The following is a 17293-nucleotide window of genomic DNA, read 5'->3' on the forward strand; positions in this document are numbered from 1 at the left end:
ATCGTATATATATAGCATATCACCAATAAAATATATGAAATTTTAAATAAAATATAAGGGTTAATTGCACTAAATAGTTTTTAATATAATACACAACAAAACTAAAACATGTACTTATTCAAAAAAAAAAACAAAAAAAAAACATACATTTTGTATCAAGTATTAACCTAAACTTTGATTAGTACACGTATTAGTAATTGATGGCAGTTGGGATCTCAGATAAATCTAAAACTTAGGAGAAAAATAATATTTGAGGTAATATTACACTTTCTTAATAGTTTAATGTTTTTACACAAAATTAACCTAACGTGCTGTACAATAGTGCATTATGCTTTTCTTCACATTGTGTTTATGTACAAAAATCACATAAACTCCTCAATAAATATTGATTAGGAAAACAAAACATTGAAAACCATTAGTCTTCTCTAAAAATTCAACTGTTGATACATTGACACATGTTTTGATACTTTTTTTTATTGTGAAAATAATTGTTTTGACGATTCACTGGTTATGGGATGAGATCCAATAAGTTAAAGATTGCCTGAAGACAATAACGCCATCAACATTCAGCATCTAAAGGTACACTCAGAATTGGTCACTTAACATTTCTGCTCACATCTGTGACGAAGAGACTTCAAATTAGTGTTTTTTCACAGCAATTCACTCTAAAAATACAGATTTCTTTAAAAACAATGTGCTTCGTAATGCATTCAAAACAGAAACAGGTGATAAAACTGCAAAAAGATAAAGAATATTTATGTCGTACATTAAAATGAATGAAAGTGTGACAAACTATCGATGCATTTTGTACATCTCATCGTCCTGACATCTAAGAATCACCTGAGGTCAGTCTTTGGTTGTGATTTTGATCACTTCACAACAATTAAAGGTATGAGAAAGAAATTAATAACAGTAAAAATGCCAGATACAGTATGTGACTGTGAACAACATATGGAACGATATTCGACAAAACTTCAGTTCTGAATTTTTTTTTTCACAACACACGCATCAAACTTAGTTATGATGAGACGGGTAAAACTACAACAGCACCACTAGATTAAAAGATACCGGGGTAAAGCCTGTCAAAACATACCCAGATCACATTTTACTGATACACACACACACACACACACACACACACACACACACACACACACACACACACATTAGGACCATTAAAAAGATTGCTGAAGATTATTATTCAGATAAGAACTTTGCCAATTTTTCCATTAGCCAAAATCTCATTACCCCAAATATAGAAATATATATATAGATATTAGTATAGTATATCGTAAATGATTAATATATGGTAGTAAATCCTTAATTTATACAAAAATTATCATTGTATTACAGCATTTATATATATATATGTATATAATGAGAATCAATACTGAAAATAATGTGCAAAATATTCAAATGTATTATGGTAATGAGAATATGGATGGAAATGATTTGAAATTTTAAAAATAATGTCACAATGCAAAAACATTTAATAATCTTAAAACTGCTATTTTTATGCACAAATATTTTTTTTGATTTTGGGGTAAATGTGACCTGGATTTGTTTCCATGAGATTCACCCAAATAAAAAACAAAATTTTAAAGAAAAATGCCCGAATAAAACCCAATTAGTCTTACACATACCAACGTAGTCAACATGAAGTGTTCCTCCACAAACCATTTCTCTGCTCATCTACGAATACGTGCGGATGGATCACCAACTGAGAAAAACAAAACACGATTTTCCCATAATCCCTCGTAAAATGGCGCAAAATTATTTGGTACCATTAAAAGTGTAGTTGCCATCAAACAAGAGTCGTACAACATATAAAAGCAAGTCCGTGTTCCGACATGTTCATTAAAATGCGGGCACTGTTCGTAAATCGAGGCATTTTTTAACGGTCCGGGGGCAATTTTCGTTCTACGTCGAACCCCTTGATTTGTTCGGTTTGGATAGTTCGGTTAATTCTTCGCGAGAGCCGCCTCGGTCTTCAGCGAATCATCTTTCTGCTTCAAAGCCTCGATCATGGCCATCTCTTTCGCTTCCTTCTTCTGGTTCCTGGCCTCAAACTGCAATCTACCGGACAAAAAGAGAGATTTGCATATGTTCGTAAACACTTTAAGCGAGCAACGTTTTCATATTTTGTATTATTTTTCACACCTGTTCTCAATGATTCTCTGCACGATGTCATCAGTGGTCAGATTGCTGCCGCTGTCTAAGATGCGGAAAATACCTCGCTTCTTCGGCTCCTGAGAAGAGAGAAACAGCTTGAAAACAGGGTTTATAGAGAAGAAGATAATTCAGAGATGATGCATGTTAGAAGACTTTACTCACATCGTAAGGGTCTGTACTGTCGCTGTCGGGAAACACTTCCGTCTTCCCATGACACACCAGATCCACCTACAGTCAGACACAAACACAGTCAGCTGGAGATAAACGAATGCAGATTCTGCTGTGGATAATGTTACGATACCGAGACACTTTCAGATGATCAGATAATTATCAATATCAGATATATAAATTCAGGTATTGTTAAAGTCAGGTATTAAAATAAAAATAAAAAGATTAGTTTAGACAGAAAGATTAAAATCAGTTCAGTGCTTTGGAAATTTGGTACTGATGATAACATATAATGGAAAAGAGTAAACTTAAATAATACACTGAATACACAGAAAAAAAAGTATCTGCTTAATACGTTTTTAAAAATTATAAGATTAATTATAAGCATTACAAGTATATCTAACATTTCAAAATGTAAAAACAAAAAGATTAAATTTTCAAAATTTGTCACTGAATAAATAATGGAAAAAAGGAATGGTAATATAATGGAAAATCTTAGAAACTAAAAAAAATAAAATTACATTTTCTGCGTAAAACATAGAAAAACGATGATAAAATGTATTAAATTCAGGTTTCAAAATATTGTAATGTAAAAGATGGATATAATTTTAGTGCTGAAAAAGAATGAAAAAAGAAACTTAGAAACTGAAAAAGAAACATTATTTTCTGCTTAATTAAAACATTTATTAAAATTAAGCAGATAATGACAGATATTAACTCTTCCATAATTATTTCAGAACCAAATTTCTATGTATATCGTAAAATTTTATAAAGTATAAGAAAAAAATGTCACTAGTAAATATATATATATATATATATATATATATATATATTATATTATATTTTATAAAATTGTTTGATATACATAGAAATTTAGTGTGTGTGTGTGTGTGTACATACAGTATCTCACGAAAGTGAGTACACCCCTCATATTTAGAAAATATAGAAATGATATAGAAATGAAACTTGGATTTATTTTAGAGTAGTAAATGTGCTGCTTGTATAGCAATATATATTTACTGTCTTCTGAAAAGAACTCAACATACAGCCATTATTGTCAAAATAGCTGACAACAAAAGTGAGTACACCCTAATGTCCAAACTGTCCCCAAAGTGTCAATATTTTGTGTGAGCAACATTTAGCACTGCTTTAATCCTCCTGGGCACAGGGTTGTTGCTGGGATAAAATGTGAGGGGTGTACTCACTTTTGTGAGATACTGTATATATACACATTTTATTATATGCACCAATATATAAATCCATAGTAAATTAACCTACATGTACTAAATAGTGCAGAAAACACCCAATAATTTGATAATTGCGCCCTTTGTAATTATTTAGAAAAATGTCCCAAGCTCTCTGTTGAGTTAAACTATAATGTGCGATTGAACTCTCTGTAACTGTCTGAGGGTTTCTGGTTAAAGAGGCGAGCAGTAAATCTCTGGATTGTTCCTGGAGAACAACAACACAGAATTGCTGAAATAGTGGTCTGTCACTAAAGCCTCTGAATTTGGCTGCTGTCCCAGAGCAGTACACAACACACACACAGCTTTATGCCTCAATATCGTACTGTGTGAATCACCCAAACCACGTTCTCTTCACACTCAAAGCCTTTTATTGTGTTATTGTGTCTGGAAGAGGCTTAAATCGAAACTAGTTGCTTATTCACCACAATGAATGAACAATGTAAAGTTGCACTGCTTTAGTACTGTACCTTAAAGTGATCCAGAAGATCTTTTCCTACTGCGTACGGAGCCCCGATCACAACCTCTGACACGTACTGAACACAAGAGAATCGGTTATTCACAGCCTAAATGAACAATTAGAAACTCAACTCAAAGTTCTACAGTAAATTCTTCTAGAACAGCAAGTTCTAAACGGTCTAGGTTCTAAATTCTTGAAGTTGTAACTTCTTTAGGTTTTACTTTAGAGAAATTCTCCAGTTCAATAGTTCTTCAAGTTCTTGGAGAACTCTGCAAATGTACAACTTAAAAGAAATTAAAAGTTCTAAAGTTCAACGCTGCCCAGGTTCCGCATTCTTTATGTTGTAATTGCTTTAGGTTCTACTTTCTAGAAATTCTCCAGTTTTATAGTTCTAACTTAAGTTGTTATGTCTTTAGGATTTAGATTTTCAGAGTTCTCCAAGTACTAAAGTTCTACACTTCAACCTTAAATTCTACAGTCTCTAACTTTTCAGGTTTTTTACCTTTCGATTTTCCAGAGTTCTCCAAGATCACACATTTCTTTAGTTCTAAGTTCCAAAGTTCTACATTCTCTAACTTTTAATTTCTTTAGATTTTAAGTTCTCAGGGATCTCCAAATTCGCAAAGTTCTCCAGTTCTAGTTTGCCAAGTTCTAACATAAGTTCTCCGGTTCTAAGTTCATCAAGGTCTACAGTTCTATGGTTCCGCATTCTTTAAGTTGTAATTGCTTTAGGTTCTACTTTCTAGAAATTCTCCAGTTTTATAGTTCTAACTTAAGTTGTAATGTCTTTAGGATTTAGATTTTCAGAGTTCTCCAAGTACTAAAGTTCTACACTTCAACCTTAAATTTTACCGTCTCTAACTTTTCAGGGTTTTTTACCTTTCAATTTTCCAGAGTTCTCCAAGATCACAAATTTCTTTAGTTCTAAGTTCCAAAGTTCTACATTGTCTAGTTTCTACATTCTCTAACTTTTCATTTCTTTAGGTTTTAAGTTCTCAGAGTTCTCCAAATTCACAAAGTTCTCCAGGTCTAGTTTGCCAAGTTCTAACATTAGTTCTCTGGTTCTATAATTCCTTAAAGTCCACATGTAGTCAATAATTTTATCCCTTAAAACTCATTTTGATGACCAAAATTACATATTTAAATGTATTTTCCAGTGAAAATAAACGTTTTTTTCCAGTGAAAATTTCCAGGTCTTCAGTTATATAGTTCCTTGAAGTCCAAGTGTAGTCAATTTTATCCCTTAAAACTCATTTTGATCACCAAAATTACATATTTAAATGTTTTTTTCCAGTGAAAATTTCCAGGTCTACAGTTCTATAGTACCTTAAAGTCCATGTGTAGTCAATAATTTTATCCCTTAAAACTCATTTTGATGACCAAAATAATATATTTAAATGTTTTTTATTTTCAGTGAAAATAAATGTTTTTTCCAGTGAAAATTTCCAGGTCTACAGTTCTATAGTACCTTAAAGTCCACATGTAGTCAATAATTTTATCCCTTAAAACTCATTTTAATCACCAAAATTACAAATTTAAATGTTTTTTCCAGTGAAAATAACTTATTCATGCCTTAAAATAACTTGAATGCAACTCAACACCCTTGCTTCCATAAATATGCAAATTAGTCTCCATGCATCTAGCTCGGACTACCTGATCCACTCAAATTTACTGTAATAAACGCAACAAGATGGCAAGAAAATGGAAATACTGGTTTAATTCAGCCATATATGTTTGAACCGGAGACTCATAAAGTGTTTATGTATTGCTCTCTACAACGTCGGACGCATAACTGTAGTTATGATTAGCCTTGTGTTGCTAATGTTACACAAACATCTCAATCTGCCTTCAAAAAACCAGCGTCCTTAGAAATGCTTTGAAAAATGTAGAACTTCATTGGAAAATTCTTCATAACATGGTAATATAGATAATTGCTACATTTACCTGATGGTTCGTCGTAACGCATATTAAAAACTTGATTTTCACCGCAGGGAGTTTTTAAGTTCAAAGCACTCAATTCCTAAAATTGCTTCTAAAAACTTCTAAAATCCTAAAGCCTTTCTGAAACCTCCCATCATCCCCTGGGACAGTCTTCAGAAAGGCACGCACGTGCGGTTTGCATTGCGATCGCAGTGTGAGGGAGGGAAGCGACGTCATGCTTTAGGTATGCTGTTATGTGCCTGATACGTGAAAGTGTGTGTGCTGTGGATGAACGAGAGGATTTGTGAACTAGGTTATGTTTGGATTAGCACACGGTGCATGATTTTTAATGGCCATCTCACAAACATGCAGAACTAATGAACTTTTTTCATTGCTTGTGATATTTGTTCTTTTGACCTTGAGATGTTTCTGCCCCCTACACTCTCTTTTTTTGTAATATCACTCCCTCTCTCTAAACACAGTGGCCCATTGTTCTTAAACAAGAGCGTCACGGATACAAAAAACAATGTAATAAAACAGATTTGGAGACGCTACATTATGCACAATCCAGAGAACTGACTGGAAGACTCAGTAATTTATGCAAACCAATAAATTGTTAATGTAGGTGGTAAGTTATGCACTCCTTTATGCGAAATGCAAAGAAATGATTGGAGGAGACGTGAAATTAGGCACTCACTCTGCAAGCCAGCACACTCAAAGTTCTCTCATGAATATTCATGATGGGGTAGTTCTTCCCTTTGTAGCGGTTCACTTCCTACAAATCAATTACATAAACACACTTAATAAACATGACAATAACAATATTACATTTATTGCACATCACAACTGCTATTTCACACATAAGTTACAGACACAATTACATAACCAATAGAAATGAACAATTATAATTTTGTGTAATTTCTGGTTTATAGTAGAAATTAACACAGTTTTATAGTAACCATAACTGTGCTGTTTATGGTATTCTACATTTTAGGGAACTTAAACACATTCCCATCCGAGGCGATGAAGTTCAAAAACTAGGGCTGGGTATTGACACAAATTTCACAATTCGATTCGATTTCGATTCACAAGCTTGCAATTCGATTCGATTTCGATTCAATATTGATTATTCTGGATATCAGTTACAATAAATGGCAAATTTTCTCAAGGAAATCAAATCTCTTAACTAATGCTGTAAACTATGGGAGTCTAGTTGTAGCCTATAGGCTTCATTAGCCTAATATGAAGGTAATAATGAACTGTTTTGTAGCTATACAAACACTTAAATTATACTTTTATTTATTTTTATAATAAGAAGATTATATGAAATATAAACATTTAAATGGTGGCTGTCATAAAAACATGCCAGATTTATTCAAATAGGCATTAAATATTGAAGAACATTAAGATTATAAAGCATATGTATGGTGTATATATTTAGCAAAATGCTCCTCTCTAGAGTTATTTTTTCTAGCTGACTAACGAGTTTATGTGGGTTTTCTGAGGTAAATATGACGATACGTGACATTGATTACAAGCTGTTTAACTGACGTCTTTCCACGGTTGAAACGCTGATTGTGCGAATCAATGTGACATGATACGGATTTCAATACGGATTGTACTCTTATCTTTTAATACACTTTCAGATGCTCATTCATGTTTATTTTGCGCTGTGACTGGTATTATTAAGCCGGAAGTGAGATCAGCGCTGCTGCTTCTCTTGAGCTGCGCCAGAGCGATCTCACGCCACAGCGCCAAAACGCTATTTGTGTTTTTGAATTTCTAAAGAAAATGGACGTAATTTGAAAATTGATACTTTGTTTCATATCAATAGTAACAAAGGATTTTTTGGAAACAATGTTCCATTCATTCAAATGAAACAGGATGACTAATCGATTCTTGAGATTTAAGAATCGATATCGGTTCGTAAAAATGAGAATCGATTAATATCGAGAAATTAATATTTATTACCCAGCCCTATCAAAAACGTTGTAAAACTGGTTTGTGAGCGATCCTGGTTTACATTTGTTTTTTGGTCCAATCAGAATTTGAATTAAAAACAGCAAATGTTTCCCTTTTTGTCCAGCACAATGACAGTAGAGAGATCTGTAAACTCTTGTGAAGTGGGTGTGCGTGTTTATTTGTTGTTATGAAACGCACCTGGTCAAAGTGCAGTCCGACAATGACGTAGGGTTTCTCTGCTTGTTTGTGAACAGTTTCGAGGAAATCCACATGACCGATGTCTATATGGGTCAGATAATCAAGGCCAATACATAAATACATCTTTAATCGCTTCCCCCAAATTCTGCTTAAAAACTTGCAACTGAAATTTTCATGACTTTCTGGATGTCTTCAAAAGGCGAGCATGGAGTGGCAAGTGGATTTTAAAAGGATACGGAAAAGGTCGAAAGCTCCGGCCACGTATATGATGGTGTCTCCTGGCTGCGGTTCTTTTCCTGAGGCGAACTGGATGATCTTCTGAGAAGTCTGCAGGAACTGAGAGACGCCGGTCCAAGGACTGTGCCCTTTGGGACCCTGAGGAGAACAGATAAACGAGACAGTTTTGCATTTGTAACAATGTATGTTTTCCACCACAGGAACTTAGAGAGTTTGGGGTGGTACTCAGTGTGTTAGGGTCTAAATGAAGTTCAGAGTAAAAATGACCCCCTCAGAAAGTCCCTGCTTGCGACGTAGCACTTTTTCAAAGTTTAAGAACTTTTGGGGGTGGGACTTGTGAGCTGAAGTAGCTGATTGGTTGAGTTCATGCCACATTTTGATTGGATGAATCTTCATTTCAACTACCATTTTTAAAAATCTGTTGTGGTGCAAATCGGACAAATTTTCATGGTACTTTAGATTGCGGTGGAAAGATTTTCCTGGGAAAATTTGTTCCTGGTCATTTAAATATATTACACACACACACATATATATATATATATATATATATGAAGAGTTCAGATGCAAAAGCCTCTAAGTGCCATTTGAAATTTTCTTCTAAAATGATAATTTTTATCAAGCTTGTATATTTAAGTTCAGTAATTTAACTTAAATGACAATGAAGATTACCTATTAATTGTCATTTAAGTGAAATTACTGAATTTAAATATACAAGCTTGATTAAAATGGTCATTTTAGAAGAAAATTTCAAATGGCACTTAGAGGCTTTTGCATCTGAACTCTTCATATACATATATATATATTTTTTTTAATTCATAAACAACAAATAAAATTGAGAACTACAAAAAAGAGCAACCCATTAAAGTTTTCCAAGCAAATCAAAATTTTAAAATGAAAATAATGTCGAAGACTTGATTATTATCCATCGGTATTTAACTAGATTATGATTTGTGGGCTATGAGAATATAAATGTACGTTATTTTTACGTTTCAGAGGTGAAAAAATGAAAAGACATTGAAAAATTATACAATAATATATTATATCTGAGTATCTTAAATCTACTCACCTTCCCAAAGTTATCCGTGTGGAGCTGGTAAGATGTGTTATCCTGAGAGAGAGAGGCGAATACGAGTTAGGGACTGACAGAAACACTTGACATAACTCTTAAATAAATGATCAATTATACGTACAATGTTACTGTGGTGCGCCTTTGTTAACAGGAGCATACGGCCCACTAGGTCTGTCGTAGACACTCCCTGTGTGCGTTTACATTCCCTGTTGGCGAAAACGACATTTTTGACAAGCGTCACACCCATCCCTGGGTCAGAATTCAGAGGTGTGCCACAGGTGTATGTCTGAGGACCATTAGACTTTACCTATATCGGCCCATTCTCTTCACCTCGTCATAGGTATCCTTCCCGTCCACGGTCAATGTGATGTCATCTAGCAAAATACATGAATTTATTTCAGATTCAATTCCATTTTGCTTACATTTCAACTATGGTGTGCTTTAAAGGGAGAAATTTTGAATAAAACAGGTTTTTCCTTCAATGTAAAAATCACTAACTATAAAGTTAATCATTTTTCTAACACTTTAAGTACAGAGACGTCCACATCACAACTATAAAGATAATGACAGTGAATAATGTTTTTTTTTTCAGCTAATGAACGATAAACATTGACAGCCAATTAGAATATCTCTTGCCTTAAAGTGGCAGACAACAAAACTAATAGTTTTCTTTATAGTTATCATTCTTGGTGTGTACAGGTCTTTAACCACTTAGATCACTTACTTGAATAAACTGCAAAAAACTTGTCATGATTTTGACATCACAGCCATTAGCATATAAACATATGGCCATATATGTTAATATTATGCCTATTCAGTAATTAGGGTATTCTGATAAACGTCAACATGTTTTATGTGAGAAAATTTTCAATCATAACTTAATTTACAGAACTCTTAAAGGAACTTAACAAAAATAGGCTGTACAATTCTAAGAATCAAAGAGTATACTATAAACAAATGATTATCAAATACTAAATTATATACAAAACGGCACCTTAAAAGATATTAAAATGATTATGGATCATTAGTATGTGTGTCTAAATATCTAAAGGATCCCCTCACCTCCGTGCACACAGAAATCACAGTTGTATTTGTCCAGCGTCTCCAGCGTTGTGACGTACGGCGCGCCTTCCACAATCTCATCCACCCATTTTATGGCCCGTATCATTTTATAACGCTCGGCCTGCGTGAAGACCGGAGGACCCTTGTGCTTGGCTATTTCCTCTGAACGTGAGATAGAAAATATTCGATCATTTCCTCATATATTAGGGATTTACAGTGTTTATGTAAAGTACAAAGCCTTGATCTGAAATATGAAGTGTGAAGCATACCATCTGTATGTACTCCTACTACAAGGTAATCTCCCATCGCTTTGGCCTGTCGTAATTGGTTAGAGTGACCGTAGTGCACCATGTCATAGCTGTGGAGACAGATGTGGACTTTAAACACAAAAAAAGTTAATGAGGGTCAAAAAAAAAAAACATGACCCGCATTCAGATACAGAGAAACCGCAGGTGATGTAACAAATAACAATAATGCAAGCCAAATCAAATGAGTAACTAGAGACGGTGGGTTATCTAACCAGGACGAGCCCTATTCTCCTATTAATATCATTAGCTGGGCCGATGAGATTACATGGGAACATAATCTCCAATTCCATATCCCATGATTCCTTGCTGGGCACCACACTTCACACTGGGTTATTTATAACATCAGCTTCATTTCATCACTCATAAACTCATATTTTGGATGAATATATCGTCTTTAAACGTGAAGCGTCCCATTTCTAAGGCTCTAGTGTCGCCAAATGGAATAGCAACAATAATGCGACTCAGATTTTTTTTTTTTTTTGCATTTTATAAACAATTAGCGTAGGCATGAGACACATGTAATATCACTTCTATAATTCCTATCTGTAATATTGCTCAGAAATCACATGACCTGAAAACTTTTGAGCCTGCATCATTTTTTTGTAGTATTATTTATTTACTATTAGAGTATTTTTTTTTGTACTATTGTCATTTTTATTAGTTTTTAGGGTTTTTTATAGCTTTAATAATTTTTTTAGTTTAAGTAATTTTAGTACTTCAACTTACTTATTTTAGTTATTTGCCAAGGCAACATTTCTAATAATTTTTATTTAAGGTTTCCATCTAATATATATATACTTTTTTTTCAATAAACGAAAAATTATTTTCAACAGTTTTAGTTATCAATAACAACAGTGTTGCATATACTAACCTGCTGCCAAAGGTAATTAACCAAGTAAATAACCAAGTCTAATATCAATTGACCATTCCTCTTTCCTAACCAAAAAGTACCATGTATTATTATGTACTAGATTTTTGGACACGGAAATACAAATACAACAAACCAGTTAGGTCAACTTTATTTACATAACGCTTTATATAGTACAGCTTGTTTTCAAGTTTTACATGGATAAACAGGTAAATAATGATTCAGTGATACAAACAGTGTTCAAATATGCTGTAAAGCAACTCTAAAAAGATTTTTTTTTTTTTTTTTTACAAGGATAATACTATGTTCTCGACGCTGTATAGATATGGTAATCATTCAATGCAATGGGAAATATCATAGTACATTGCCACCGGACACCACTATACTACTATGTTTGTTTTCACATGATCTGTGGTAATACTATGGTATTTTAAAATACAATGTAAAAACAATTAATTAAGTAAGTTATCAAGGAAGAAAAGTAAGTTACCATGTTAACGGAATATTTTGGACATGGCACCACAGTAATACAATGTGATACTATAACTCTGGCAGCACCATAATACCGATAAGGTACTTTTTGGTGGTAAAAGAACAACACCATGGTAAATTCATCTCTGTGCTACAATAGATCTTCTTATGTTGAATTCTAACATTATAAGACACTGTAACGATGCTGTAGAGACACATACGCACTTTGTGTTCATTACCGTATGAGTGTGTGATGTCACTCACCAGCCGTCACACCAGACCCGGATCACCCGCTTCCTCTTCTCCGGGCTGTGGCTGGGGGAGCTCGACTCTTCTCTGACCTCCTCCTCATCCGCATGGATTCCGTTCATGATCATGCTTTTAATGCGTATAAACTCCCCGAACAGTCGTTAAAAACGGCTGTTACACTCTGCGTTGAAATGAATGACACCGGCAAAGTCGCTACGCCCTTTCGAGAGAATGTGCGCAACGAAGATGACGCAGCGCGCGCAACACGCCTCTTCACGATGCCCCGCCCCTCCGATTAGGAAGTGACGCCAGGGCAGTGGCGAGACCGTAAACTTTAATTCTTTATTTATGCTTAATTTTTGTTTATATGTATTTATATATCTATGTGATAAACACCTGTGATAAAAAATGTGTCTGAATTATAATATCCACATAAAATGTTTATTTTTTTTAGCGTAATTTAATTCACTAATATAATTAATAGCTTTCTTTCTATTTTTGTTTCAGAAAAAAATCTATTGCATCGAATGTTTTTGGAACATTTGAATATAATGTGTAATTTTTCACTTTGGGATCTCTTAAATCATCAATGGCCTATTCATAGCAATAATGACACTTTCTATGTTAAAGAACGGACAAAAATAAAAATAAATAAATATTTAGCTAATTTCATATATGTAACTATTTTTTATTAATGCAAGTGCAAAATATTAAGAAATATAAAGATGCGCGAATTAAAAAATGTTTGAATAAACTGCACAAGATAGTATTTGCTTATATGATCCTGTTTTTTAATTGAAGTAATTTACTATTTTTCCAAAAAAAAAAAATTCTCTCCCTTTACATCTCTGATCAATTGAAAAAGAGTAACATTAATAAATACTGATTAATATTTCATATTTAGATTTAATTTCTTAAACCAATATTAATAATATTATGGCACAATAATAATAACAGATGATTACTACATTAAAGTTGGCAACAAAATAAATGTGTAAATAAGTTAAACAATTTTATTAATTTATTTAGTAATCTTGCTCATTTCAGAAATGTAACTACTGTTTAATTATAAAATCATTTAAAAATGATTTAATCATTATTATTTTAATAATTATAAAAATTAAAAAATGCTGTAAATGACTTTGCACTTCTAAAAAACCGAATCCACAAACAAGTGTATTGCTAAAGATATCCGTTAGGTGGCGCTAAATGCACATGTGTTCAAACAGGAAAACAACAGGCTTGGGTGGAATATGAAAATGTTTATTTTGCAGAGCAAAACACCATTTTCCATGGTACTTTGATACAGTGGTAGCACACGTAAATTGTCACTTTTTACCTGAGTGTTTAGTGCATTCACCTGAGTTTGTTTTTATCGCACACATAGAAAATAGTTCAAAACTATAGAAAAATATTTCAATTTTTTTGTTATAACTAACATGATGTTCTTTAACACTAGGGAAAATAAATAATAACCACAGTGCTCAATGTTAAAAAATAAAAATATTAATATGGCTTTTCGATTTCAAGAGTTGTATCCGTTTTGCCTTTAAAAGATATGGCTTTCATTCATTTTGATGATCGAACCCCCTTCAGGATCCAAATGTAAGCTCTCGCAGGGAAGCCTCACAGTTCTTCATTGAGTCCCGTCACGTTTGCCACTAGAAAAAAAAAATAATCACATCAGAATAGACCCATCTTTTGTTCTTGCACTGAATCTCATTCAAAATAGTCTTGTGTCTTTATCTTATCAGTGTTTTAGCCACTTTAGAGAGGACTTTACCTAGTCCCTGACGTCTTAGAGTTCATCACCCATTGTAAATACTCCTTAGCAGCGATGCTGTCCAAGACCTTGTTGACGTCACTGGTGAAACTGCCGTCTACATGCCGCCTGCGGCCCAAATTTGTGCCTCTGTTTGTTCCAACACTGCGTACATATGATAAACTACTTGTGAGCATGTGCAAATGACACTTATTCAAAGTTTAAACCAGTGAATATGAAGTCACAGTTAGCAGTTAGCTTGCGGCCTGCATTCAGTTTAGCAGGTTAGCTTGCAGCTTGCGTTGAGTTTAGCAGGTTAGCTTGCGGCCTGCGTTGAGTTTAGCAGGCTAGCTTTCGGCCTGCGTTGAGTTTAGCAGGTTAGCTTGCGGCTTGCGTTGAGTTTAGCAGGTTAGCTCGCGGCCTGCGTTGAGTTTAGCAGGTTAGCTTGCGGCCTGCGTTGAGTTTAGCAGGTTGGCTTTCGGCCTGCGTTGAGTTTAGCAGGTTAGCTTGCGGCTTGCTTTGAGTTTAGCACAGTTTCGCTTTTAGCTTTAGCATGTTCTTGAGAAATCAGTTTATTTTGTAGTATTAGTTATGTGAAGTTTGGTTATGATTAGCATCTATGCAGTCAGCATTTGTTTGATTAGCACAGCAGAACCAGAAATAGAAGAAGACATTAGCAGAAAAAGATAACCAGAAGCACACAGCCTGGTTTCAGCGCTATTTATTAGCATTAGCATTTGGCAGTGAGGATGGACAGAGTGCGTTAGAAAAGAGACAGATGTTTGGGAGGAGAAGGCATGATGAAGCAGTCGTTTTAGCAATTTTGCTCTCTCTCTCTCTCTCACACACACACTCTCTCTTTTTCTTTATTTCCATCACTTTCACACTCTCTAAGGCACTGAAGGTGGAACTAGAAGCCTACTCTTGCTTGGGCTGTCCAGATTTGAGCCAGGCCACGAAGTTCTGGGCCGCTTGATCCTGCAGGTAAGAGCTGATGTCACTGGTGTAGGTTCCCTCCGCGTGACGTTTGGACAAACCACTGGGGGGAGAGAGAGTTTGTGTGAGGAATCATTGATGAAATGTTTGATTTTGAGTTAGCTTAGAAGAAGTCGGTTAGTATTAGGCCTTAAAATATAATATAATATTATCACATTTTGTATTATTTATTTCATGTGTTTTTTTTACAAACATTCTTTTAATATAATAATATAAATGGTTGTATAAATGTTAATGACATTATATAGTCTTATTTTATATATTACAACAGTATATCCCAATATACATTGTATAATTTTTTATAGTATATATAAAATGAAATAAATTATTTATGTTTTGTTCTTATTTGTTGGTACATTTTTCATCTTTTCTCAATTTGATTTGTAATTTTTGTCATACTTCAATTCTTCTTTTACACCAAATGTTGAATAAAGTTGATTTATTACAGAAATCTTACAAACATTCTTTTCATAAAATAATATAAATTGTTGTATAAATGTTAATGACACTATATTGTTTTATTTTATTTATATATGTATATACATATATATATATATATTGAATTTTGTGAAAAAGACAACATATTTTAAGTTTTCATATGCATTGCATTTCAACATATAAAGGACATTTTAATTTTATAGTTACTTCACAAGCTTCTCGTTTTATTATATTATGTTATGATGTTCTATATATATATATATATTATTTAATATACATATATTATTTTAATATTAAAATAGTGGATCAAAAAAGTTAATCAAATTTGTTTCAAGAGAGAAACGGGTATTGTATATTATTCATATAATTGCTTATCATATTGTAGTGTTGTATTTTTATGGTATTATATATAAAATACAAAGCTTAAAAACAGAATATACATGACCTTAAAATATATATTTTGCCCTCAGAATATATATATATATATATATATAATTCTTAAGAATAATACTATAGATATATTATATGGAAACTTAAAATTGTATAAATTGTTTTCACATACACAGTATATCCCAATGTATATTTTTCTTTTATAGTATATATAAAATGATATAAAATATTTGTTTTGTTCTTATTTGTTATTACATTTTTCATGTTTACTCAATTTGATTTGTAATTTTTGTCAAACTTCAATTCTTCTTTTCCACCAAAAGTTGAATAAAGTTGATGTTTTATAGCAGAAATCTCCAAACAATATTACAGCGTAATCGTGCCTACCCGTTTCTCTTCGAGTCCATGAGCCACTGAACAAAGTCCTGCGCCCTCCTGGTCTCCAGGTATTTGCTGTAGTCGTTGGAGAACGTCCCCTCAGAATGCCTCTTTACGGTGGTGAAGCCCTGAGCCCTCGGCACGAGACTCTCTGCCGTCTCTGTGCTGCGTCACCGGGAGAGAAACCAGTGTTAAACCGTGTACGTCACAAAACCACGGACACTTTTACAACTGAAAATGCAGAGCTGTTGTCAAAATGGACCAAGCACTAAGTACACCAGTAAACTAGCTCAAAACAACAGCTTTGCTCGGAAAATGACTCCTCTGACCTTGTGTTGTCATCTTGCAGTGGGACGCACATGCTTTTTTGAACAAAGAGGAGCAGAAGAAGACCAGCGAGATATTGGACGGCTTTCATTTTGAGTTGAACACACAAGCCCTGTCAAAATGAGAGAAATAACTCATCTCCAAACTCAAAACCAACCAGACATCTACAAGAGGTCAATGAAGTCCTTGAAGAGACGCTCAACTCACCGATGGATGGATGGGATGAGATGGGATGAGATGAGATGAGTGCGTTTGCTCCTCAAGCACAGATCTTCTCCTGACTCTTCTGCGGTTGGTTTCGTGGCCTCTTCCCAAACTTCTGGGTCTTATATAGTCGGTCCAGGAGGGGCCGGCCCGTCTCGGCAGCCCACACACACGCGTATGAAATCCATTAGTGTCAGTCCATTACCCGCTCTGGATGAATCCGCTCGTGTTTGTTTAAAGAGAGAGATGTGCCAAAGTACCTCCAGATAAGAGTCGTCCTCGAGGTGTCAGACAGCAGGATGGAGGCTTTCGCAAATAAAACCAAGAGAAAAATAACGCGCCGAGTGCTACCGTAGGAGAAAATCAAGAGGGCAAACGGATACTCCGGCACAGAACGTGACAAACTCATT

The 17293-nt window shown here is 34.1% G+C and overlaps 2 protein-coding genes across 2 annotated transcripts; both read right to left on the reverse strand.

The window, feature by feature from the left end:
* Window positions 1–454: 454 nt before the first annotated feature.
* On the reverse strand, window positions 455–12654 carry pcyt2 (phosphate cytidylyltransferase 2, ethanolamine). Its single transcript, XM_039682574.2, has 13 exons — window positions 12404–12654; window positions 10762–10850; window positions 10493–10654; window positions 9738–9804; window positions 9552–9636; window positions 9428–9469; window positions 8361–8499; window positions 8125–8207; window positions 6662–6739; window positions 4055–4120; window positions 2335–2400; window positions 2161–2249; window positions 455–2076 (listed from the first exon to the last, which is right to left on the reverse strand). The coding sequence occupies exons 1-13, from the start codon at window positions 12514–12516 to the stop codon at window positions 1962–1964; spliced, it is 1194 nt and encodes a 397-aa protein (XP_039538508.1). The 5' UTR covers window positions 12517–12654; the 3' UTR covers window positions 455–1961.
* Window positions 12655–13635: 981 nt separating this feature from the next.
* gcga (glucagon a) lies at window positions 13636–16992 on the reverse strand. Its single transcript, XM_039682573.2, has 6 exons — window positions 16887–16992; window positions 16682–16791; window positions 16362–16517; window positions 15073–15189; window positions 14172–14315; window positions 13636–14049 (listed from the first exon to the last, which is right to left on the reverse strand). The coding sequence occupies exons 2-6, from the start codon at window positions 16768–16770 to the stop codon at window positions 14025–14027; spliced, it is 531 nt and encodes a 176-aa protein (XP_039538507.1). The 5' UTR covers window positions 16771–16791; window positions 16887–16992; the 3' UTR covers window positions 13636–14024.
* Between the last annotated feature and the right edge of the window lie 301 nt (window positions 16993–17293).

Source organism: Pimephales promelas, chromosome 2 (assembly GCF_988280905.1).
Source record: "Pimephales promelas chromosome 2, fPimPro1.hap1.1, whole genome shotgun sequence".
Lineage (NCBI taxonomy): Eukaryota > Metazoa > Chordata > Actinopteri > Cypriniformes > Leuciscidae > Pimephales > Pimephales promelas.

What these genes read in the sequence shown, in the direction of transcription:
- pcyt2 (XM_039682574.2), bottom strand. Translation starts at nt 12,516, where the DNA reads ATGATCATGAACGGAATCCATGCGGATGAGGAGGAGGTCAGAGAAGAG. An exon ending in TGATTTCTGTGTGCACGGAG is followed by an intron (nt 9,805 to 10,492) that starts GTGAGGGGATCC and finishes GTATTTTGCTAG; the next exon opens with ATGACATCACATTGACCGTG. An exon ending in CAGAGAATCATTGAGAACAG is followed by an intron (nt 2,077 to 2,160) that starts GTGTGAAAAATA and finishes TTTGTCCGGTAG; the next exon opens with ATTGCAGTTTGAGGCCAGGA.
- gcga (XM_039682573.2), bottom strand. Translation starts at nt 16,770, where the DNA reads ATGAAAGCCGTCCAATATCTCGCTGGTCTTCTTCTGCTCCTCTTTGTT. An exon ending in ATGGACTCGAAGAGAAACGG is followed by an intron (nt 15,190 to 16,361) that starts GTAGGCACGATT and finishes CTCTCCCCCCAG; the next exon opens with TGGTTTGTCCAAACGTCACG. An exon ending in TCTGGACAGCCCAAGCAAGA is followed by an intron (nt 14,316 to 15,072) that starts GTAGGCTTCTAG and finishes ATATGTACGCAG; the next exon opens with TGTTGGAACAAACAGAGGCA.